This window comes from Ctenopharyngodon idella, chromosome 7, assembly GCF_019924925.1.
Source record: "Ctenopharyngodon idella isolate HZGC_01 chromosome 7, HZGC01, whole genome shotgun sequence".
Lineage (NCBI taxonomy): Eukaryota > Metazoa > Chordata > Actinopteri > Cypriniformes > Xenocyprididae > Ctenopharyngodon > Ctenopharyngodon idella.
The window spans coordinates 45,014,478-45,040,020 of record NC_067226.1 but is presented as its reverse complement, the minus strand read 5'-3'; the positions used below and the strand labels follow the sequence as shown (position 1 = coordinate 45,040,020).

Below are 25,543 nucleotides of genomic sequence, written 5' to 3'. Positions count from 1 at the left end.
CATAGACTTTTTTAAACCTATAGTTGACCCAAACCCTTTCAGAAAGAAGCAGCTTATCTAAATAATCCTACTAGTCACAAATGTTCCAATGACAGGTGATAGGCCTGTACATGCCACAGTGCTCGATGGATTCTTAGGGGGATTATGTGTGTTAAAGCTGTACGACCCACAGATTTGGGTGTGTGGTGAGATAACTCTGGGGAGAAAGGCTCAAATTCAGTTCCTAAGCCTTATAGAAAAGTATAGTATGCATGCATTTTCTTTTAGACTTAAAGCTTGTGATTATGAAGTTGACTCTCCATTTGACACTTAGGGTGTGTTCACACTTGTAGTTTGTTTGCTCTGGATCAAAAAATAAAAAACTATACATTTAGCCCTGGTTCACTTAGTGTTCACACTCATAGATCCTATGACAAGAAAAACCAGGTACTCTCGAGCATTCTGTCCTTTTTAGGGTCTCATCTTGTGACATCACAGTATGACTCATATTTCAGTCGAACCTCACCAGAGTTCATTAAGGGTGTCTCGGTCCACTTGTTTGGTGCGCACCAGGTTTCTGATGGTAGCGTTCACACTTACTCAAATGAGCCAAACTAACAGAGCAGTCGCATAAGAGTTCGATTTAATTGTACCAAACCTGCCAAGTGTGAACACCCTCAAAGTCCATGTTTTTATGAACACATTCTGGTTGATTTACTTGCATTGATTCATCAGGTGTACATCAAGAATTCAGGAAGCCTACAGAGAACGACTTGCATTTGAGATTCACGATTAAGAACATAAATATTACAAACATTGGGTTTCTTTCGCTAATTGCATGGACTATGTTTTTATACTTATCATGAAAAATGTCTGCCCCACAACATATGCATACGCAGATGAATTTATTAACTTTGTTCTAATGTTGATAAATGGGAGTATGCCAAATGAGCAACCACATGGCTGAGGTTAGTCATTTACATAAAACATGCATAACCAGATTACAGACCATTGATTACAAACCAGCTGCACATTTTATAAGGAAATATACACTACATACAATGTATAAAATATATAATTGTCTTTTTTTGTAAATTTACAACAAATTTTAATACATAACTTATTAGTCATAACATTATGAGCACTGACAGTGAAGTGAATAATACTGATTATCTCTTCATCACGGCACCTGTTAGTGGGTGGGATATATTAGGCAGCAGGTGAACATTTTGTCCTCAAAGTTGATGGGCAAACGTAAGGATTTGAGCGAGTTTGACAAGGGCCAAATTGTGATGGCTAGACGACTGGGTCAGAGCATCTCCAAAACTGCAGCTCTTGTGGGGTGTTCCCGGTCTGCAGTGGTCAGTATCTATCAAAAGTGGTTCAAGGAAGGAACAGTGGTGAACCGGCAACAGGATCATGGGCGGCCAAGACTCATTGATACACGTGGGGAGCGAAGGCTGGCCCGTGTGGTCTGATCCAACAGACGAGCTACTGTAGCTCAAATTGCTCAAGAAGATAATGCTGGTTCTGATAGAAAGGTGTCAGAATACACAGTGCATCACAGTTTGTTGTGTATGAAGCTGTATAGCCTCAGACCAGTCAGGGTGCCCATGCTGACCCCTGTCCACCGCCGAAAGCGTCAACAGTGGGCACGTGAGCATCAGAACTGGCCTGTGTGTATATATATATATAATATAATGTTTAATAAGGATACACACCACATACAATGTATAAAATGTATAATTTTGTGGTTTAAATTCCTACTTTGTTGTGAATTTAGAATACATTTTAGTACAAAAGTTATTGATGAATAATGATTTGTTAGCAAAAATGTTTGTCCTCAGAAGTCTGAACCTCACATCTTTATGTTTTGGACCATTGCTTTGCAATGACAAAAAGTGCAAACTCAAAGCTTGTGTATCAATTCACCCTCAGCACAAAAAATGTAGCCATTTGAGTTAGTACAGGGAGTGTTGTGAGTATGCGTGTGGGTGTTTTTCAGAGAGCCTTTTGTCATACAGTTCTTTACAGTACAATACTTCATAGAAAAGCATTTGCTTTCTCAAACAAAGATATGACTTCAAAGTGCTGTTTTATGAACATGTGAACAGGGATTGCTTGGTTGCTTTCAGTTGTTGTCAGTTCCTTTTCAGATAGTTTTATCTATTTGCTTGTCAATTCAAATAGAGTCCTTGATATGTCATAAAGCTATCAGGAATGTTTAAGTAGATGCTGGATGGAGGGAGTAGAGGTGTTGGCCTGCTCTTCCATGCTGCATGTGATCGGTGAATGCATCAGCTGTTTTCTAAATAGGCCACAAACAGAAATGGTTAAGAGACGTTTAGGACTGCAGGGCTCTCGGGCAGCTGAGGCGCAACAATGAGACTTCTTGTGTTCAGCTGACTGTATTCAGAGGTGCAGGGAGAGATAGAGAGACAGGAAGAGCTCATGCAGCAGGGAGCGGAGGGGGGTTATGAGGACTGTACTTCATAGGGAGCCGACTGTATCACTTCCTGCAACCTTTATCCTTCATTTAACCCCTGGAGTCCCACTTCTCCCTCATGCACTTTATCCGCCCAGTGTATCCGTGGAATATCTGGCATGTCACATCTTTGTGGTTTTCCCACAAACTCGTGTTTGTGTGGGGTCTGGGCTACCTCACGATGACTGTGAGGGGTAATGAGATGTGATTGGACCGGGGAACTGCATTAACTGCTAATTGTGTCCATGTCTCAGTGGATGACTTTTACTTCTGACTGGTAGGTCTATTTCCTCTCGTATTAGGAACCAGGGCCACATTCACTAGCACAATTACTGCAAGGTCATGAGGGTAATGCGCCTGATTTGCTAGGCCTGTTCTTACTGTACATAGGCAGCTGCCTTATCCTCACAGAAATGGACAATCTTAAGTGACTGATTTGGAACACTCTTCATAGGCAGCAACTATGCGTGCCACACAAATAGTGAAGCATGTGGGAGATTCGAAAATTGATTCCAGTGGTGCTTGGTACATGTTGACAAGTTAAAGGATTAGTTCACTTTCAAATGAAAATTACCCCAAGCTTTACTCACCGTCAAGCCATCCTAGGTGTATATGACTTTCTTCTTTCTGATGAACACAATCAGAGTTATATTAATAAATATCCTGACGCATCTGAGCTTTATAATGGAAGTGAACAGGGATCATGAGTATGAGCTGAAGAAAGTGCATCCATCCATCATAAACATACTCCACACGGCTCCGTGGAGCTAATAAAGGCCTTCGGAAGCAAAGCGATGTGTTTGTGTAAAAAAAAAAAAAAAAAAAATCCATATTTAAAAAGTTATGAAGTAGAAGTATTCAACTTACGAAATAACAGAACTGGTTTTCTTCAGCTCATACTCATTGGTCCTGTTCACTGCCATTATAAAGCTTGATTGCGTCAGGATATTTATCAGTATATCTCCAATTGTGTTCAATCAGAAAGAAGAAAGTCATATACACCTAGGATGGCTTGAGGGTAAGTAAAGCTTGGGGTAATTTTCATTTGAAAGTGAACTAATCCTTTAATGCTAATACTCAGCAATGAGCAAAAAACATACAATGAATACACATATTGGGTAAAATAGTGCATTTAATTGAAATATTTTCCTTAGTTTCTCTGAGACCCTCCACCTCCACCTGCCTAGATCAGCTACAGGGTTTACGTATGTCTATGCAGCAGCAGCATATCTGACATGCTCACAACAATGGGTCTATGTGTCTATTAGCAGTAGCAAGTCCATACTTGCTCTGAATCAGCAGCAGCAATAATCAACAGCAGCAGCAGTGTAGCAATTAACATTGCCATTTTTAAAAAAATATTGGCTGGTAATCAATAGGGCTGGGACGATAAATCGTTGAATCGCAAATCGAGAAATGATTCTGGATCGATTCTGAGATTTTCTGAATGCATCGCGATTCTCTCTCGAATCGATTCTGAGCTTAGTTTTTAACAGCAGATGTGCTGTAGAAACAGCCGTACTTGAATTCGATACACACACCACTTGAACCTTCTATAAAATAATCATTCCTAAAGTTTGAAAAGGTTGAAGCGAATTACAAGGGTGTTTGCACTGGGCCGTTTACATTAATCTCACGTCATAAAAGCATTCTGAAGTACATAGCCGAACGCACTAGTGTTCTTCTTCATCAGCATTTGAGCGTGCGGTTAAAAACTAGCCTAGAGCGCCATCTGCTGTTAAAAACTAAGCTCAGAATCGATTCAAGAGAGAATCACGATGCATTAGGAAAATCTCAGAATCCCAATGTCCCAGCCCTAACGCCACTTCCCTTTGTCAGTAAAAGCCTCTAAGTCCACAGAAGAACCAATCAGAAGACGCGACTCGAATCATGGGATTTCAATATGAATAACGGTGTTAGTATGAGCCACTTTAAATTGCCGAGCTGCAAGTTTTTATCATGTTTTGTCTTTCGATACAGTGGCAATGACAGGATTTCAAGAGTAGCAAGTAAACACTTTTGCTGCTGTAAAACTGACAGAAACAGACGTTTTACTATGTCTTGTTGCCCAAAGAGGTGGACTTGGAGGTTTTTGCAAAAAATGCACACATAGACTTAACTGGTTTTGCAGCAAAAGACAGTCAAATGTGTTAAATACCAATGAATGACTAAAGTGACATTTTTGGCATTTCAATAACTGACTAATAACCTTTCATTATCATTAAAGTTAAATTACTGAACCTAAACATAGGAGCCTGGTAAAAAAATGTTCATTTAAAAGAAAAAAAGGCAGACAGACTTTTGCATCTGAACTCTTCAGATATACTGCCATCTCCTTCTGAGAGCTCCTCACTTGAATGTCTAGTTAATTTAGTATGCTGTTTTGATTGATTACAGTTATTGATTTACACAGCGGGAAAATGAAATTGACAACTGATTGATGCACATGATCCTTTGACCTTACTTTGAATCTCATTTCACAATTGCCAGCCATTGCCTAATAAAGATATCGCCTAAATGCATTTTCAAAATCTATTTATTGTATTTTCTGGAGGCCGGATAGGACATGAGGCAGAGCTGAGAGAGAAGACCACATGGAGTTTAAATGAAATTTGTCATTGATTATTCCCCAGACGAGTTACCTGAGATTTCAGAGCCAGAATCCTGTCTGGAACGCCAAAAACCCAATGTGCTTTAACTTATTTTACTCCTCCCCTCCTCCGTCATGTTCTGTTTTCCTGTCTTCCTCTTAATCTTTTTCACTTGATCTGGTTCGCTCGCTCCCCCTTCCCTCGCACTTAATGACCAAAAAATGGCATGCACCCAAGGCAAAGGAATAATAGCGCTCTCTAGTCGTTAGATTCTTGGCTGACATTGTTCTGGACACACACACACTCTCTCTCTCTCTCTCTCTCACACTAAACCCAAGTCTTTTCACAACGCGCTGTGAATCACAGGTTCCTGGAGGACATGCTGTTGGCAGCAGCTCTCAAGGTCCCATTGAGCCAGCGGTTGGCAACAGTGGCTGATGGGAGAGAAGGATGGCTCTCCTTGCTTCTGTTCTCTGCAAAGCCTTACTCTGTATGCATGACATAGGATGTTGCAATGGTGGAATGGATGCTGAAACACTTTAGGTCTTCGTTTATCTCATGCACCGGATAGCTTGGTGTCCATTCCAATGACCTGCAACGAATGATCCCAGGTGCCCTTGACATCAGGAAAAGAACGTTGTGCTCCTTTATGAGCCAGTAAGCAGAACACTAGGGTAATGTCTTTCTGTTGTGGGAGTTCACACACCCTCCCACCTCTCGCCCGGCTGAAAGCCCCAGGGCTCTGAGAGATTGAAAGGCAGGCAGTCTTATCTGTGGGGGTAAGGTGTGTCCAACCCTGCACAGCCTTCAGCACTTCCCTCTCTCACAGCCCTGTGGGAAAGAGGATTGTGCTCAGGGAGAGGAAGAAGGCTGGGGATTGTTTGATTTGGTGTGAACGTACAAGGGTAGTTGACAAATGATATGGATATAGGTAAAAACATATGATTGTACAAGGGGAAAGTGAATATTTTAGATGCTGCCACCAAATTTGAGCATTTGTGAGCCACTTTGTTTGCAATTAATCTTGAGTTGTTAAAACAGACATTTAGAAATGTAAAAATGGTCCTTGTAGTCTCTAAAACAGCACGAATAACACTTATTAAACTATTTTTATATTTTCTGAAGTAAACATAACTTGGCAAATAGTACCACCATGATTCTAGATTGATTATTAGTTGCCAGGGCATTTCTGTGCTGTTGCTAAGGTGCTCTGAGTGTTTGGACATGCATTTGATATGCATTTGCTCCTTTTTTATTTTGGCCCATAGCTCAAGTCTAGGGTAGGGCTACATAATTTGAGGAAAAAATCTAATTGTGCCTTTTCCGATAAAAATTGCTATTGTTATTTTTAAAATTCATTTCTTAAACTTTTAAAGCTGTTTTTCAATATGACAAAAAAAAAAAAAAAAAAAAAGTCTTAATAAAAATAAAATAAAAAATAAAAGTCTTAATAAAAAGCCTGTTGACAGTACATTTAAAAAATTGAGAATTTAAGAAATTAATAATAAGAATAAAATTTTTACAGTATGACTCTAAAATTGCAATACTAATATTTATATTTATTTATAATGTTGTGATTTGTTTATCAATATTACAAGAATAAGAATAATAATGATAAATTTTATATATATATATATATATATATATATATATATATATATATATATATAAATATATATAATTATTACTATTATTGTTACTAAATAAAAATCTTAATAAAAAAAAACCTGTTGACTGTTCATTAAAATGAGAATTTAAGAAATTAATAATAATAAAAATAATTTTAATTTTACAGTATGACTGTAAAATTGAAATACTAATATTTATAACTGTCTTGATTTCTTCATGTTCAAATGTTAAACCATCAAGCTTTTATTTTGGGGGAATCACAGGGATCCCTTAAAGCCTCTGTTGTATTGATAAACAAGTATTGGAAGATGGTTGCTGCGCATTACATTCCCAAATACACATTAAAGCGACCCAAACATTAAGCAGATGCAGAGACGAGTTCTTTATCAGCTTTTACTGCGAACGGAGCCGTTTTGAGATACTGCAAACACTGACGGATAATGAGCTGCTCGTGTGTAAGAACAAAGTGCCGCGCTTCACTTTAAAACATGCAACGCATATTTATTTAATAAAATTAGCCATATCGCTCTCTTAATTTTATTTTGATGAATCGTGCAGCCCTAGTCTGGGGGATTATTTCACCCATTTTATCATTCAACAGACGAGAATTGTAAGTCTGATCACTTACAAAAGTAATCACACAAGCTGGATTATTCATGTCTAAAGCACAAATACAGAACGAGCTCCACGCAGAAGTTTAATACTTAAGGTTTCTAAGTACATAGAAATAGTGACCCATGTTGGGTTATAGTCAGTTTTTTGCTTCTAAAGAATGTAGATAGCTGTTTTAGTGTGGTGGCACATTACCCTTGCCCAGAACAGGGCCAGCTATTCAACTGTTTGCCTGTTATTCAGCTGCCTCACAGCACACAGAAGAGCACAAAGCCCTGTGTTTTCTGTGGCCATGGAAAGTGGAGATCCGGACCAGGCAATGTGTGACAGCCCTGGTTACAGAGTAGGAAGAGAAGGGGGCATTATTAAAGCCCCCCCCCCACACACACACACACACATTAGCCCTCTGATAATTAATACCTGGTGAAAAACAGCACTGTAAATTCACTAACACAATATTGAAATGAAATGAATGTTAAACTGTGTCTTAAGAACAGGACACAACTTCTGATATGTTAATAGAAAACTTTGAATGCAGTTTGATAGACCTAAAATCTCTGCCTTTTGATTGCAGAATCTTTACAAATCGGAACACATTTTGTGACATTGTTCAGACTTTCTGTGAGAGATACCTCCCAAACTGTTCTCCACTTTATCATTGAAACAATTGTGACATCTGATTTCCTATGGGAAGTTCTGTTTGGTGTAGGTTAGTGTTGCCACAGGGTGGGCTTAACAGTGGGGTAGTTTAATTACATAATTTGCCTTAATGACCCAACTAATGATGATAAGCAGTAGCTATAGCCACATTTAATGCACATCAGTGCATAATGTCCAGCTTTCCCCCCTTTAATCAATCCTCTGGCCTTTTGGAATCGCCCACCATGTCCCACTCGAGAGCCAGATGGGAGTCCATGCATGTCTCTGCCCTGAGGAAAGTCCCCCAGCAGTGAGAGAAAAGTGGCCGTCTTTTGCTTCTAAAGCCTGATAAATGGACCGCCACAGCTGGTGCCGTCACCCCTCAATCTGTGGTCAGATCCGCCTCAAGTGTTCGCACACAGTCTGGGCCAGTATTAGGTGTCGCTTATAACAGGTGTGACGCTCTTTCAGTCTGTGACAATATCTTATTTCTTGCTTATTTTCATGGCAGTGACAGACTGATGTTCCTTTGAATTGCTGTGGTCTTAAAGGAGGTCACGTCATATGTGTTTTGTGCCATAATTTAGTTTCATGACCTTTTCTCCTTCTGTCTCACCCTTAAAGTCAGCATGAAACGGAGGTTGATAGTCTTTTCTTCTCTATTGTGACATATATCCAAGTGAAATGGCTTCTTTATCAAGAAAAAAAAAAAGATCGCGATCGCGACTCAAACATCTACACAATCTCATTCCTAAATGACAACGATTCTCCTGTGTCTATTAAACGTTTGACAAAATCACAGCGAAACATTCATATCTGTGTTGGTGCTGTCGCTGATCCAGAGTCACAAACAGTCTTTTCAACCACACGGTTTCGTTTTTCTCTGTTACAAATAATCTTATTGTCCCAGAAGTATTGGGATAAAAGTTTATAGTTCGGATATAAACACTGATGTCTAGAGCAAATCACCTTTTAAAAGTAATTTGGCACTTCAAATAACGATTATATCATTACATCTTTACACCACCAGGTGGCGACAAGTGGCTGTTAAAAATGTATATGTCATTGAATCATTTATTCAAGAGATTCGCTCAAAAACGCAGATTCATCCAGTAATGAAACAAGTGAAGTATTTATGAGTGAGTCGTTGAATCATTCATTAAAGTTTTTTTTTTTTTTTAAATAATTCATATTAGTTGAACATTTTAAATAGACTACAGCAATTAACATTTTGTCAGAACCTCTAGTAAATGATGTTATTTTGTTTAGTTGTTTGTTCAGAATCATGGGAGAATGTTGATCTCTGTTTGAAACAAAAAAATCATGATTCTCAATTTATCCAGAGTCGTGCAGCTCTAGCGGGACTTGATTTTGTCCATGGGGAAAGCCTAAACATGCTCAAACTCATGAAACTTTGCACACACATCAGAAGTGGTAAAAATTTACATCTGATATGGGTTTCAGAATTAGGTGTGGCAAAATGGCTCGATAGCGCCACCTACAAAATTTAAATTAAGCACCCTTCGTGCTACGTTTCCCGTACAGGTTTGATATTCGGTAGACACATCTAACAGTCCAATCCCTACAAAAAAAAGTCTCTTGGAGCAAAATCTGAAAACAAACAGGAAGTCAGATATTTTGAATTTTCTTTGCAAAATGTGTGCAGTTTTTGCCATTTCCAGACGTTGTACTTTAACGAACTCCTCCTAGAGCTTTAATCAGATCAACATCATATTTGGTCAGTCTAATCTAAAGGCCTTTGTGACGTTAAATTGCGAAGATCTTGAGTTTTCGCCGAAGGGCGTCTCCCTGGCGGCCTGACAAAGTTCAATGTTTCGCCATGAAACAGGAAGTTGTTGTAACTCGGGCATACAATGTCTGATCTGACTCAAACTTCACATGTTTGATAATAGTCCTGGCCTGAAGACATCTACATGACAATATTCAGTTACAGTCATAGCGCCACCTGTTGGCAGAAGGAAGTTTGGCGCTTTAAAATGACTTTGCCATAATTCTCCTGAAATTATTGCATGTCACCCACTGTTCACTGTTTTCCTGAGGCCAACGGGTGGCGGTGAGCCCAGGTGCGAGAGCCCTTTCATCGCTGCTTGCAGCTTTAATTGTGGTTTGCTATTAGTGGATCTCATGTGAGTGACAGGTTGCCCCGCCCTCACTCCAGTAAACACGTCATCAGAGAAGAGATGTCGTTGCTTTTGATTAAACATTATGAGGTACAACGAGGGAAAACTTGTTTTTTTCAATTGTCAATTTGAATTTCATGGTGACTTTAAAGCATATGTTTGCAGATTTTCAACCAGCTTTGTATACAATGTCTGTGGTATATGTAACTGAAAAATACTCTTTCTCCGTGTTACCTGCGCCCAGAGATCCTCATTTATTTGTCAGCAAAAGTCCACCGGATGACACAAAACATGTCATTTGGCATCATCTGGTGGACTTTTGACAGATTCAGGTCTTTTGTTAAAATTGCAGATCAAACTTCCACATTTTTGTGTTCCTGCCCATGGACAGTTGGATCAACAGAGTTGCAGTGTCAAAATACAAAAGTGCATTATGGGTGTTGAAGTGTTTGGCAAAAGGGAATGCCTTAGATCTTTTTCTCTGTTTTCTCTGAGCAGGTTTCAAATACTGCATATATAGCCAAGTTTTATTAAATACCCAGCTTGTCAGCGATGAATTCCTCCTTTAATTCTTTGGGTAATTAACTCATTAATGTTAATTACCCCATGAGAATGAGCAATGAGAATTTTCATAATTGCTTGATTAAATTGAACAAACAGTTAATTAATCCTCATGTTAACAATGCAAAACAGTGAAAGAGTCGTATCAGCTATAAAGCAGCTCTACAGAAAACAGTGGCGTCATCATCCAGCTCAATTCAATTTTATGATTATGAATGACAGTGAACATCCCCACAAAAGGTCAAGGAAAATCTGATTTCTCATGAAATGACCTTTTGATTCCTTGTGTCTGTGTTTTTCTCTTAGTCATGGCTGCGGATGTACGGCTACCTCCCGCAGGCCAGCAGGCAGATGTCCACCATGCGCTCAGCTCAAATCTTGTCGAACGCCATCAGCGACATGCAGCGCTTTTACGGGCTGGAGATCACTGGAGAGATGGACCACGTCACCATCGAGTAAGAGACTCAGTCCATCACATGATTTAATGTATCAGCTGCACTGTCAAAGCTACTACCAGTCAACAATCTTCAACTCATCTTAATCAAACCATTGATTTTTCATGAAGTACTTTCATCCTATTAAACCTGTAATTGAACAGAAAAACAGAGGTTACCTTATAAAGAAAGAGAAACTTAAAAGGGATAGTTCACCCAAAAAATGTTGACAAAATGTTGTCATTACTTACCCTCAAGTGGTTCCAAATCTTTCTTCTGTTGAACACAAAAGGAAATATTTTAAAGAATGTTGTTAACCAGACAGTTGATAGCACCCATTGACTTCCATAGCAGGAAAAGAAAATACTATGGAAGTCAATGGGTCACATCGGTCTAATTATAACTATTGTATGATGTTTATTACATTAAGTGCACAAACTACATGCTTGAAATATAAAAAGAAATGCCTATGTATTGCGTAATAAAACAAACTGGAAACAGATATTGGAAACATACCTAATATAATATAAGCTAAGCTAGCAGGCTAATCGGGTAGATGTATGCTATGCTAGTAAATAAGCTAACTAAAAAACAGTAAGAACGAGAAATGCTTGATTTCACAACATATAGCTTCGGTTATATACTAGTAATTTAAAAGACATTAATGGTCATTATAATGCTTTTTAAACGATATAGATCATAATGTGATTTTTGCAGGAATTATAATCAGGCACTAAAAATACTACCCATTAAAAGTCAGTTGAATCAATGGGATCACTTGGGGTCCTAAAGGAGACCCGATTCCTGAGGGGAATCGATTTCTCACCACACCGCCTCTGGTGTTGCCATCCGCCATCTTTAGTTTTCTTTTGCACTCTATCGCTCTCTCGCGTGTTGCAATATGGGAAATAGTCCGTTGGCTAGTGATGGGCAGATCAAGGCTTTGCGAAACACTGAAGCAGTTGAAACAAATGTGCCGTAATGTGTCGAGGCTTCGAAAAAACCTGACACACGTCTCCACGTTGACCCCTAGTGGTCAGAACAGTGTAAATGCAACAAAACTCAGGCCAAACATACATAAAAACACCTTTTACAAATGTATTGCAAATGTTTTTTTGAAAGTAAAACCTATCAATTGCAATTAACTAATCATCTAATAAAATTAAATATAGTGTCTGTATAATATGTGTTCTTTTATCAATTTTCAGGGTTTAAGTTTGTTTCTCTGTTCCATGGCTCACTTTATCATCGCCCTCTACCGGTGAACCATTGAAATTTCGAACTGCTTTGAAATGTTTCGAAACAGTGATGACGTAATGAAGCCTCATTTACTGAAATCACGTGACTTTGGCAGTTTGATACACGCTCCGAATAACTGATTCCAAACAAAAGATTCATAAAGCTTCGGAGCTTCATGAAGCAGTGTTTCGAAATCGGCCATCACTACCGTTGGCGAGTGTACATCGAATAATACACTTGAAATCAGTGTATTATCACTTGAAACCACTACAAAATGGCAGACACTAGATATAGTGCACTTTATGCTGTAGGAAACAGGGAGCGGATTTAGACACTGCTTCCGTGATTGTTGCCTATTTAAAACATTCTTTGTACTTTGTTTTCTTTGTTTTCTAGCATGCTAAACTTTCTTTGTAAGTGTATTATTATTATAAAAACTTTCTCAGGTGAAAATTATTGTATTTCATCTGCCACAGATGATCTCCATTGATGTTTAGTTAAAAACAACCCAAAATATTCCTTTAGCATTGCTGCACAGTGATAGACAAAAAGGGTATTTTGTGGTTCCTTTTCAACACAAAGCCCTCATCTGTTCCTTTCTTTTTAGGGCCATGAAGAGACCCCGCTGTGGCGTCCCAGACAAGTTTGGGGGTCAAATCAAGACCAATGTACGGCGGAAACGTTATGCCCTCACTGGCCACAAGTGGGACAAGACCCACATAACTTTCAGGTGGGTTTGAATCTGACTCTTCAGTCCATATCATTATTATTTTCAGTGATTTTGACATTCGTTGCATCATTGTTCTTCTTGTGTCTGTCGTGGCTGCAGTATTCAGAACTACACGCCTAAGATCGGGGAGTACAACTCATACGAGGCCATCCGAAGGGCCTTCAAAGTGTGGGAGAAGGTGACGCCGCTGACATTTGATGAGATTCCTTTCTATGAGGTCAAATACGGCCGTCGGAAGGAACCTGATATTATGATCTTCTTCGCATCTGGATTCCATGGTGACAGTTCACCGTTTGACGGAGAGGGGGGTTTCCTGGCACATGCTTACTTCCCTGGTCCCGGGATGGGTGGAGATACTCACTTCGACTCAGATGAGCCGTGGACCATTGGCTCACAAAACCTACAAGGTGAGTCAGAAGGACCTGTGTGCTTTATATATTGCATAATACAGCTGCAAGAAAAAGTATGTGAACCACTTGCAGAATCTGTGAAAATGTGAATAATTTTAACAAAATAAGAGAGATCATACAAAATGCATGTTGTTTTTTAATTAGTACTGTCCTGAGTAAGATATTTTACATAAAAGATGTTTACATGTAATCAACAAGACAAAAAAATAGCTGAATTTATTAAAATAACCCAGTTGAAAAGTTTGTGAACCATTGATTCTTAATACTGTGTGTGGTTACCTGGATGATCTACGACTGTTTTTTTGTTGTGTGATGGTTGTTCATGAGTCTCTTGTTTGTCCTGAGCAGTTAAACTGAGCTCTGTTCTTCAGAAAAAATCTCCAGGTCCTGCAGATTCTTCAGTTTTCAAGGATTTTTTGCATATTTGAACCCTTTCCAGCAGTGACTGAATGATTTTGAGATCCGTCTTTTCACATGGAGGACAACTGAGGGACTCAAACACAACTAATAAAAAAGGTTCAAACATTCACTGATGCTCCAGAAGGAAACACGATGCATTAAGAGTCGGGGGGTGAAAACTTTTGAACAGGATGAAGATGTACAAATTTTTCTTATTTCGTTTAAATATCAATTTTTTTCATTTAGTACTGCCCTTCGGAAGCAACAGAAGATACTTACATGTTTCCCTGAAGACAAATTAAGTACAATTTACCTTGATCTTCAAATTCACAAAGTTTTCACTCCCCGACTCTTAATGCATCGAGTTTCCTTCTGGAGCATCAGTGAATGTTTGAACCTTTTTTAATAGTTGTGTTTGAGTCCCTCAATTGTCTTCAGTGTGAAAAAATAGATCTAAAAATCATTCAGTCACTGCTGGAAAGGGTTCAAATATGCAAAAAATCCTTGAAAACTGAAGAATCTGCAGGACCTGGAGATTTTTTCTGAAGAACAGAGCTCAGTTTAACTGCTCAGAACAAACAAGGGACTCATGAACAACCATCACACAACAAAAAAACAGTCGTAGATCATCCAGGTAACCACACAGTATTAAGAATCAATGGTTCACAAACTTTTGAACTGGGTCATTTTAATAAATTCAGCTATTTTTTTTGTCTTATTGATTATATGTAAACATCTTTTATGTAAAATATCTTACTCAGGACAGTACTAAATAAAAAATAACATGCATTTTGTATGATCTCTCTTATTTTGTTAAAATTATTCACATTTTCACAGATTCTGCAAGTGGTTCACATACTTTTTCTTGCAACTGTATGTAATATTATGTAATCTACATGTATGTGAAAATATATATTCATACACTACCATTCAAATTTTTTTTTTTCTGCTCACCAAGGCATTTATTACAGTAATATTGTGAAATATTATTACATTTTAAAATAACTCTCTTCTAATTTAATATATTTTAAAATGTATTCCTGTGATCAAAGCTGAATTTTCAGCATAGTCTTCAGTGTCACATGATCCTTCAGAAATCATCATGATATGCTGCTCAAGAAACATTTCTTCTTATTATCAATGTTGAAAACAGTTGAGCTGCTTAACATTTTTGTGGAAACTGATCTTCTTTAATGAATAGAAAGTTAAAAAGAACAGCATTTATTTGAAATAAAATTGTAGTAACTATGTAAAAATCTTTAATGTCACTTTTAATCAATGTAATGCATCTTTGCAGAATAAAAGTATTAGTTTCTTTAAAAAAAAACTTACTGACCTCAAACTTTTGAACTGTATTTTTTTGTGTGTTTGTTTAGTTATGTATCCCCTTAAAAGGTTAAATTATAGAGCTTGATAAGGCCAGTATAAATGTAAACATTTAAAACTTGCTTCTACTTCGTAAAGATAAAGAGAAAAATATATCAAGTTGAATATATATATATATATATATATATATATATTGGCTGTCGAGCGATTACAAATTTTAATTTTAATGTAAATTAATTACATGATGTGCCGATAAAATAATCTAATTAATCGCAAATTAATTGCATATCAAATTTGGCTGAGATAATAACCCCAACAGATCATTTAAAGTCATTATTGTGTTAAATGAGAAAAGCATTACATAGACATTACAAAAAGTAGCTTTAGTTGCAAATATTTTATTTGATTCAACATAGAATGCACGTATATATGAATAAATATATTAAAATACATTTAGTTGCATTTAGGTTTAAATCTTTTTTTTTAATTCTAGATAATACATTAGTTCATCATTATACATTAGTTCATAAAAGTTCATTATCCTTTTAATTATATCATTTGTAAGTTATGGGGAAGCACACACAGTCCACAAATGGCACCATTTCCTGCAAATCACCTGCTGTTTTATCTGCTGTATCTCAGTTTCACAAACCCTCATGAAATAATCCTATTCTCTTACTATAGATTCTGTCTAATGATCAAACCAAGTCATTTGCTAAAGAAAAAGTCTGCTGTTGTCAGTGTTCACTCTATGTGGTTTGTGCTCTCATTTGCCATTGTGATCGGAGGTTTTCATGGTCCTGTGGAGGCGAGTGACATCATTTGAGACAGATGGGTGACAATGTGAACATGTTGATGTATCAAGAGTGTCAGACATGCGTAAAGACTCTTTTGCAACCGTGAAGTATGTGTTGAACAGGTAAAGAGTACGAACCTTTAAAGTAAAGAGTACCTTTGCACGAAAGGTCAGGAGTTAGAAACCTGAGGCCATATAACAGAAACATTCTAAATTAGAATCTTATCTGAAATCACCATGGTTACGAAACAGATAAGATCTCATTTAGAACATTGAACTAACTTCTCAGAGGAAGACTTAAAGTCATCATGAAAATATAATTGACAATTCTTATTTAACTTATCCATGCAAATCAGGCTTTGTGATCTTTAAAGGGTTCATATGATGCTTTTTTAAATGTTCCTTATTTTGTTTACTGGATGTAATAGAATAGGTTAACATACTTCGGTGTTCAAAAAACATTATTTTTCACATACTGTACATTATTGCAGTACCTCTATTCCCAGTCTGTCTGAAATGCGCAGATTTCTACATGGCCCCTCCTTCTGAAAAGCTCAGAGCGCTCTGATTGGTCAGCTGACCCGGTCCTTGATTTGCCAAACAGCTCAGGAACAGCGTTAGAAACAAATCTTAACCACTGATTCCTAATTTAATCCATTTTCGGAAGGCCAAAGGGCTTTTGCTTTCTCAATGAAATGCACAGCGTCTCCATGATGACAACATTAATTGACTCTAAGCATCAACTTTTCTCTTTGCGTTTACCATAAGGGGTGGACATTATGCTAATATTTCACATTGTGACATAGATTTTTGCATAAATAATATATGGACTTCGAGCCTTTTTAAGCAGGTCAGCTGATAGACACAATGAGTGTTGTACCTTTGCAGATCATGCACAAACAGACACATTAAACACTGAAGGAAAAGGAAAACATTAAAAAGCATCATGTGAAGCATCATTTAATCAAAATAACTTCCTCTCCCTCTTGCAGTGGCATCTCTGATGTGTTTACTGGAGTGAGGGCGGGGCAACCTGTCACTCACACAAGATCGGCCAATAGCAAACCTCAACAATCCAATCAATTCCCCATGGAAAAAATCAAGTCCCGCCCTACTTGTTCCAGAAGCCATTTCACTTGGATATGCGTCATAAGACTATCACAAATTTATGCTGACTTTAAGATAGAAAGCTGTAATATGCTCCCTGTTTCCTAAAGTAACTTGGAAAAGCCTCTTTGTCTTTAAATGGGCCAAAGGTTAATCATTGGATGTAGTTTTTCAAGCAGTTTAAAGGAATCGTTACACCATGACACATTTGATTAATTGCTGACACACTGTAACATTTACTGAGAGCTCATCATGCAACTTCAAAAGAAATTTTCCAGAGCCTATTTCCATAGGTTTGTAATGTCTACAGGATCGTCATTGTTAGCTACAGTTGAAGTCTCGGTCAACGTGTCACAGCTGTGAGGAGAGATGTCTCCTATTGCCCTGAAGTTGCATCTTTTAACCGCCGCGGCCCTCAGACAAGAGCAGCTTTGAATGACAAGTGCGTTTGTCTGTGAAAGCCGTCATTGATTGAACTGTCTGAAAGCATTAGGACAGCAGTTCAGTACTTCTCTTATCTGCACACTTATTAGCCCTAATGATGTTGCCTCTCTGAGAAAAAACCTTGAACAAGCAACATTAGTATCCAATGACTTCATACAGCCTTGCATAGTTTGGATTGTCTACACTGGCTAATAATGGATACAGTCAGTATTAGGGAAGCAGTCAATCATCCCCCCCCCCCCCCCCCCCCCCCCCCAAATCAGGATTTAAGAATCACATAGAGCCATTTACACCCGCAGAGTCACAGATCATTGTGACAGCCGGAAAATGGAGACAGAACGTGATTAAAGTCAGTCACAGACTGAGTGCACTGTCATTGCAAGTGTTTCCATAAATCATGTGCAGATAAATGCAAATGTTCTGCACTGATTCACAAACTCCTTTTCATATGAACTGATTAGCCTGAGTGAGAGGAACACTTACTGTGTACTTGTAGTGTCACTTGTAGTGTACTTCAAATCTCAAAAGTGTATTTCTTAAAAAAAAATGGACTTGCAGATAATATAATGAAATAAAAGGCCACTTAAAGAGAGTACACTTTCTTAAAACACTTTAAAAAGTGCACTTTATAATAATCTCAAATTTAAAGATTCACTTTAAAGTACTTTTTAAATCATTGTTTTAATGATTTTTTTTTTGTCTTGCTTTAAAGAAGAGCCCTTATTTTTATTTGTTGACTTACACACTAAAGTACATGTAAAGTACTTGATTATAATTTTAACTGTAGTGCGTTATTTGATATTACATTAAAAGTTTATATATTTTAAATGTGCTAAATTACAACTTCATTATTACAGTTCAATACATTCGGCAGTACAGATTAACCATATTTCAAAGACAATAGAAGTAATTATGAAATGCTTAAGTAAAAAAACATTCTAAAGTTCAGCTAATTGCATTTAATATAAATTTAAACTATAGTACATTTTAATTTAATTGCAATTAACATTCAGTTAAATGCCCAAAAAGTATATTGTTTGAAAGTATATTATTTTCTATAGGAAGTACTCTTTTTAAAGTGTGCTAAAGTGCACTTCTTTTTCACAAGGGTAAGAACACAAACAAAGTGCAAATTGGGGCTGTTTCACAATCTGTTTGACATGAGTTTGAATTGTGCGCTCGAAAGGTGAGGTCTGGGGTACGGTTCATCTAGACGCAGTTTGAAGTTGGTATGAAAGAGACCCAGCCTAATTTGTGAACCGATATTGATGACAAACAGTTTGCCTACTATAGTGTAATAGTGCATTTTCCATTGTTGCCTTGGGTGAGCATGATGAGGAGAGAGGGATCTGTGGGGATCAAACTTGGCTGTGTACCAAAAAAATCCAAGCTAAATGTGAATTAAAGTCATAATGAAGCATCATTTGCAAACCCATTTTAATTCTGTAAAGTGATGTATTTAGTGAAACCTCAATGAGACAAAAAAAGTGTAGGGCAGGACTTGACTGGATTGTTAAAAGTGTTCCATACTAGAGTTTGCAGTCAATTTTGGGACTTCTTCCCTTCCTGAAACACTTAATTGGATGAAACATATGCAGCTTTGGCCAAAAAGGAAAGTCATTTCAGAGTCATTTTGATGAAAGATTACAAAGATAAACACTTTTCTTTTGAAGAGCGTGCACTGATGAACTGTTTATATCAAGATGATGTGTTAAGATAGTCAAAAGTGTCCATTTTGATTTCATGCCACTTTAAAGTCCACATCTTCTCAGCACTAAGCAAGAACTAACAGGGGAAATTACCCTGTTCCCAACTCAGTCATTCCACACTATCCTCTTCACTCATACACTCTTAAAAATAAAGGTTCCAAAAGGGGATTTTCACAGAAGAACTATTTTGGGTTCCCCAAAGAATCATCCAGTGAACAGTTCCTAAAAGAACCATGTTTTGTTAGTGTGAAGAACATTTTAATAACCTAAAGAACTTTTTCCACTATCAAGAAACTTTTGTGCATTGGAAAGGTACCATGAATGTTAAAGGTTCTTCATGGAACCATCAATGCTACTAAAGATCCTTTATTTTTAAGAGTGTTTAGACTCTTTTCCACCATCAGGCCGAACGGATCCAAGAACTGTAAGGAATGGTTACAGTTATATTTACACTTCAGCTTGTTCGGCACTGCACGATTATAAGCCGTTCTTGGCCCGGTATTAACCGTGCTGGTTGAATGCTATAGTGATGTCGCCACTCAGGATTGGTCACTTGTCTGTTCCCTGGCTACCAGTTTCTCTCTGTAGTTGGCCAAGCAAGGTATTTGAGCAAAGTAAACACTAGTTTAAAACAGAAATATCTTTTCATCCTTCATATTGTGGTCACTATTTACATCCCATACAGTCTGTAAACGACTGATGCATTTGTGCTCCATTATCATCCCCACAGTGGAAAATGAAACCACATCCGTACAAACTGGGCCGGATTGGCACAGAATAGAACGGTTAAAGGGTTAGTTCACCCAAAAATTAAAATTCTGTCATCATTTACTCACCCTCATGTGGTTCCAAACCCGTAAGACTTTCGTTCTTCTTTGATACACAAATGAAGATATTTTTAATGAAATCTGAGAGATTTCTGCCCTTCATTAACAGCTACGCAACTACCACTTTGACGCTTCAAAAAGTTCATAAAGAGATCGTCAAACTAATCCATAGGAATTGAGTGGTTTAGTCCAAATTTTCTGAACAGATTGAATTTAGGCTTTTATTCACATATAAACATTGATCAGCGAACATAAACAGAAGCTGCTTGATGTGCGAGAATGAATTTCATTGGTTCTTGCAGAAGCTCACACGTGCTGCGTAACAAGAGAATGAACCTCATTGGTTCTTGCGGAAGATCAAACGTGCTGCGTAACACATGAGAACGTCAAGCAAAAATGCTTGAGCTTCCATTTACCACAACTGATGTGTGAGTTGATGAATGTTTATATGTGAATAAAAGCCTAAATTAAATCTGTTCAACATAAAAAGCAATCGAGTCTCTTCAGAAAATGTGGACTAAACCGCTCAATTCATATGGATTAGTTTTATGATCTTTGTGAACTTTTTGAAGCGTCAAAGTGGTAGTTGCGTAGCTGTCAATGGAGGTACAGAAATCACTCAGATTTCATTAAAAAGACCTTCATTTGTGTTCTGCAGATGAACGAAGGTCTTACAGGTTTGGAACAACATGAGGGTGAGTAATTATGACATAATTTTCATTTTTGGCTGAACTATCCCTTTAAACAATGAGAATGGTTCGGCCCAACGATGGAAAAGCAGCCTTATGTCCCATTTACCCAGCCGACTTAATATAGCTTCACTTCCTTATCTACTGCAAGACCAGTGGCGATTTTGTTTAATGTGCGCACTTAACTACTGCAAATGCAATGTTCTGGTTGATACGCAGTATATCATGTGTCCTTACGCCAGAGTGCCCATAAAGTGCAGCTGTGATCTCCCAGAGCGAATTAAGATTAATAAGCTGTTGTATCAGACATTCTTTACTAGTGACCTCAGTAAATCAGCTCTTCTTCTTATTGCTGACCATTAGCTCTCTCTTATACCACAGCCTTTGATATTTAATATGTTTCTCCCCTCAGGTAATGATCTGTTCCTGGTAGCCGTACATGAGCTGGGCCATGCCCTCGGACTGGAACACTCCAATAATCCTTTGGCTATTATGGCTCCTTTCTACCAGTGGATGGACACGGAAAACTTTGAGCTGCCTGAGGATGATCTCCGCGGGGTCCAGCAGATTTACGGTAAGTTCTTATTTTGCGGCATATTATCTCTGATCAAGTAGGCAGTTTAGAACAAGAACAAGTGTCTAGTTCTACCTCTGTGGCGTAGCAGTTGTGCAACATTTGTTCTGGTCTGGCGCATTTAATTTCCGGATCCCGTTCTCTGTTGTTCTCCTTATCATCTGGCAGAAAGTGTTTATAGACACTATAGATTTACAGTTTTAGATTGTGTGTGTGTTTTTTTTTTTTTTTTTTTGTTTCCTGGTTCAGTCTGGACCAGAGTTATTATAAACACGTGTTGTTGTAAAAGTCTTTTTGTTTGTTTACAGCAAGTAGCTTTACTGGTATTCCAGCTTTTGGTGTAAAGTTTATAATGTTTGTTTTTGTGGTAGACTGGTTTACTTTGCCCTTGACCAGGCCATGTTCCTTTGAAATACTCTGGTCTTTGTGGACTTAAGTAATGTTTATTTAAGTTTTGCATGAGGGAGTTTCAGCTGTGGGGGAGAAATGTAGGCATCATTCCCACTTTAGAAGAAAGAACTCATGCTCATGTCATGGCAAATTCATTAATCATTTCACTCATTATTGGTGTTTGTGAAGGCAAGCATCTCTATTATTGTTCATACTTTAAAAAAAAAAAAAAAGAAGAAAGAAAAAAAGTTGTTTTTTGCATACAGAAAATGAAGCCTAGTTTTAGAACCATTAGGATTTCGTAATGCGTTCAGGGTCCATTAATTCTCAGTGGAGTCTCTCTATATTATCGTTACTCATTGCATAAATAAGTTACTGTAATACTATAATATATTTTTTTAAAGACAGTTCAAAAAATACTACCATGTTGTATAAAAATTCTATAAATAAATATTACAATTAAAATAATATATTGCTTTGTTCAAATTACCATAATGAGAATTTTAAGGGAAAGTAATTTCCCTTAAGCAGAACTGCCTTAATTCTTTGTGGCATTAGATTCAACAAGGTGCTGGAAACAATCCTCAGAGATTTTGGTCCACATTGTCTATATTACAATCACGCAGTTGATGCAGATTTGTCGCTACACATCCATGATGTGAATCTCCTGTTCCACCATATCCCAAAGCTGCTCTATTGGATTGAGATCTGGTGACTGTGGAGGACATTTGAGTATAGAGAACTCGCTGTCATGTTCAAGAAACCAGTTTGAGATGATTTGAGCTCTGTGACATGGAGCGTTATCCTGCTGGAAGTAGCCATCAGAAGAGGGTACACTGTGGTTAAAAGGGGGATGGACATGGTCATCAACAAAACTCAGGTAGGCTGTGGTGTTTAAATGATGGTCATTTGGTACGAAGGGGCCCAAAATGTGCCAAGAAAATATCCCTCACACCATTACACCACCAGCAGCCTAACCCCGTTGATATGAGGCAGGATGGATCCATGCTTTCATGTTGTTTATGCCAAATTCTGACCCTAACATCTGAATGTTGCAGCAGAAATCGAGACTCATTAGAGACTCATCTATTGTCCATTGTTGGTGAGCCCATGTGAATTTTAGCCTCAGTTTCCTGTTCTTATCTGACAGGAATGGTACCGATGTGTCTTCTGCCTTCTGTAGCTCATCTACTTCAAGGTTCGATGTGTTGTGTGTTCAGAGATGCTCTTCTGCAGACCTTGTTTGTAACGAATGGTTATTTGAGTTTGAGTTGTTGTCTTTCTATCAGCTTGAACCAGTCTGATCATTCTCCTCTGACCTCTGGCATCAACAAGGCATTTTCGCCCACAGAACTGCCGCTCACTGGATATTTTTCGCTCACTCTTTTTCCGATCATTCTCTGCTGATCTTATTAGGATTATTACACACAAACATCCATTTTATATTTATTATAGACTGAACTAAGAGGCTGCCACAACGAGCTATTATTGTTACAAATTCTGAAGTAATTTGTGTTTGTTTCTTCCACTCTTCCATGTAGGACCACCCAGCAGTTCTCCGACTCAGGCTCTCCCCACTGTGACCCCTCGGCGTCCAGCCCATCCAGATCCCAGGGCACCTCAACCCCCTAAGAACCCTCCCGGAGCGCCCCCTCGCCGGCCGGACAGGCCTCGCACCACTGATCGCCCAGATCACTACGGCCCAAACATCTGTGAGGGCAATTTTGACACAGTCACCATGCTCAGGGGAGAAATGTTTGTCTTTAAGGTGAGCTAAAGACCCTAGATAAGCTTTTTCTGCATTATGGTAATGAGAATTATATGTCCCAAACATGTTTTTGACAGGCTTTGTACGATTCACTCAGCAGCTGTAGTGCTTTCTGAATCAGAGCAGGTCAAGCGGTGAAACAATAACAGTCACAGTTCCAGGTGAAAGACCTGACACAGAAGTGGAGGCCTGCTGAGGTCGGCCTGCTCTCAATCAGGCTTTGTTAGGCAATGGGCCGTAAAAACCCCAGTGCTGGTCTTTGTTATGGGGCAGAGCTCCGTAAAGAGGAAAGGAACCATGTATCTGGAGTCTGGAGTTGATCAGGAGATACATTAGATCCATCTGCTCTGTCACTTTTGCTGGAGTTGCGGTTTTATGGTCATGTCATGTGATTTGTTCCTGCATTAAAGAAGCGCTCTCTGTGGCAGAGTATCTTTAATTCTCTTTTTTTTTTATCTGAAAAACAAAAAACAGACCACATCATATGATCATTTCACTTTCTGCCATTAGATGAAAAAGCACATTATTTTGCTTTTGTCTTGCTATTGGAGAAGTTAGAAGAAATGTACAGAACGAAAGAACGAGGAGATATTGATACACTGAAATAACTAGGTTATTATAAAAATCCTAATCATGTAATTTGGCAAATATGTCCATGCCCTGGTTAACGTTTCTGCAGATAAATATCTAGGGACCAAAATATACTGGATACTTGATTAATAAATGCTTTAAAATTAAATTTGTTTTTTTTTTTGTTAGTTTAAGGTAACTAATGTTAATAAATGGCACCTTATTATTATTATTTTTTTTAGATGGGTATTTTTGTGGTGAGCAAAAATTACTTTAATATTATATTTTGTTATTTAATTTATTATTATTAATACTACTACTACTACTATTGCTTCTCTAATTATTATTAGAAGTAGTATTAGAGCCACAGGCAGGCAATACTGGGCATGCTACACCTTAGTAGGGTTGTCAAAAGTACTGACTCTAAATTTGAAAAATGTGTCAATACCAACATTTCCCCCTAGCATTTTAAGCGCTGTTGAGCAGATTCTTAAACACTTCTGATTGGCCATTGTGTTCACATGCTCAACAGATATGTCTGTGATTGGCTACAATGATCAATGCTTCAAAAACATGACATCTTTGATGCTCTTCACCGAGCGCTTACACAGATACACATGGGAGCATTTGAAAGCAGGCGTCTATCAGCGGATCCGTCTATCAGCGGATATATTAGGGATACGCTGACAGACACCTGTGATACGTGTGTATCTGTGTAAGCGCTCGGTGAAGAGTGTCATTGATGTCTGTTTACAACATGTTTTTGAAGCGTTGATCATTGTAGCCAATCACAGACGTGTCTGTTGAGCACTTGAACACAACAGCCAATCAGAGGTGTTTAAGAATCCACTCAACAGTGCTCAAAATGCTAGGGGGAAATGCGGGTATTGTCACATTTTTCAAATTTCAGTTCCGACTTTGTACCGAAGTCAGTACTTTTGACAGCCCTACACCTTAGCACGATTTGTTGGAAAATATTTATGCATTTCTTCTTCAGGTGTTACTGTTTAACTGGTGGCAGTAGTCAAGTTATCCATTAGACAACAATCAGATGCCCTTGAGTGAAGGTCCACTCCCCAGTAATCTGTATGTCTCAAATGTTCATTCCTCATGTAACACAATACTACAGGTTAACTTGCGCAACATTGTTTTCCTCCATGTGAGACAAGGTGCATCTGTGTCTGTTTGCAATGAGGTGTTGGGGTTGAGAAGGGTGTAGGGAGAAAGCAGGATAAATTTAGAGCGTGTTGGCCTGCAGACCCGGCTCTGGTTTTAATTTGGGCTTGGTTTGGAACATTCTGAAGGTCCTGGTGGAGAGTCAGAGTGAGTGTAAGGATACACTGAGTTTATGTACATGTACACGATCACATTACTGCAGCTCATACTAAAAGCCCCAATATACTCACAGCGAAATTCTTTTTGCTCTTCGCTTAGGGGTAAAAATTAATACATTTGCAGTAGTATATATACATCACTGCTTAGAGTGACGTTTAG

At 38.1% G+C, this 25,543-nt stretch overlaps 1 protein-coding gene across 1 annotated transcript in view; it reads left to right on the top strand.

The window, feature by feature from the left end:
• mmp15b (matrix metallopeptidase 15b) overlaps positions 1-25,543 on the top strand; it is a 41,935-nt gene that overhangs the window by 2,590 nt on the left and 13,802 nt on the right. The window contains exons 2-6 of the mRNA XM_051900154.1: positions 10,944-11,092; positions 12,918-13,040; positions 13,140-13,447; positions 21,160-21,321; positions 23,253-23,479. Coding sequence (XP_051756114.1) covers positions 10,944-11,092; positions 12,918-13,040; positions 13,140-13,447; positions 21,160-21,321; positions 23,253-23,479 — 969 coding nt within the window. The remainder of the gene's footprint in view (positions 1-10,943; positions 11,093-12,917; positions 13,041-13,139; positions 13,448-21,159; positions 21,322-23,252; positions 23,480-25,543) is intronic.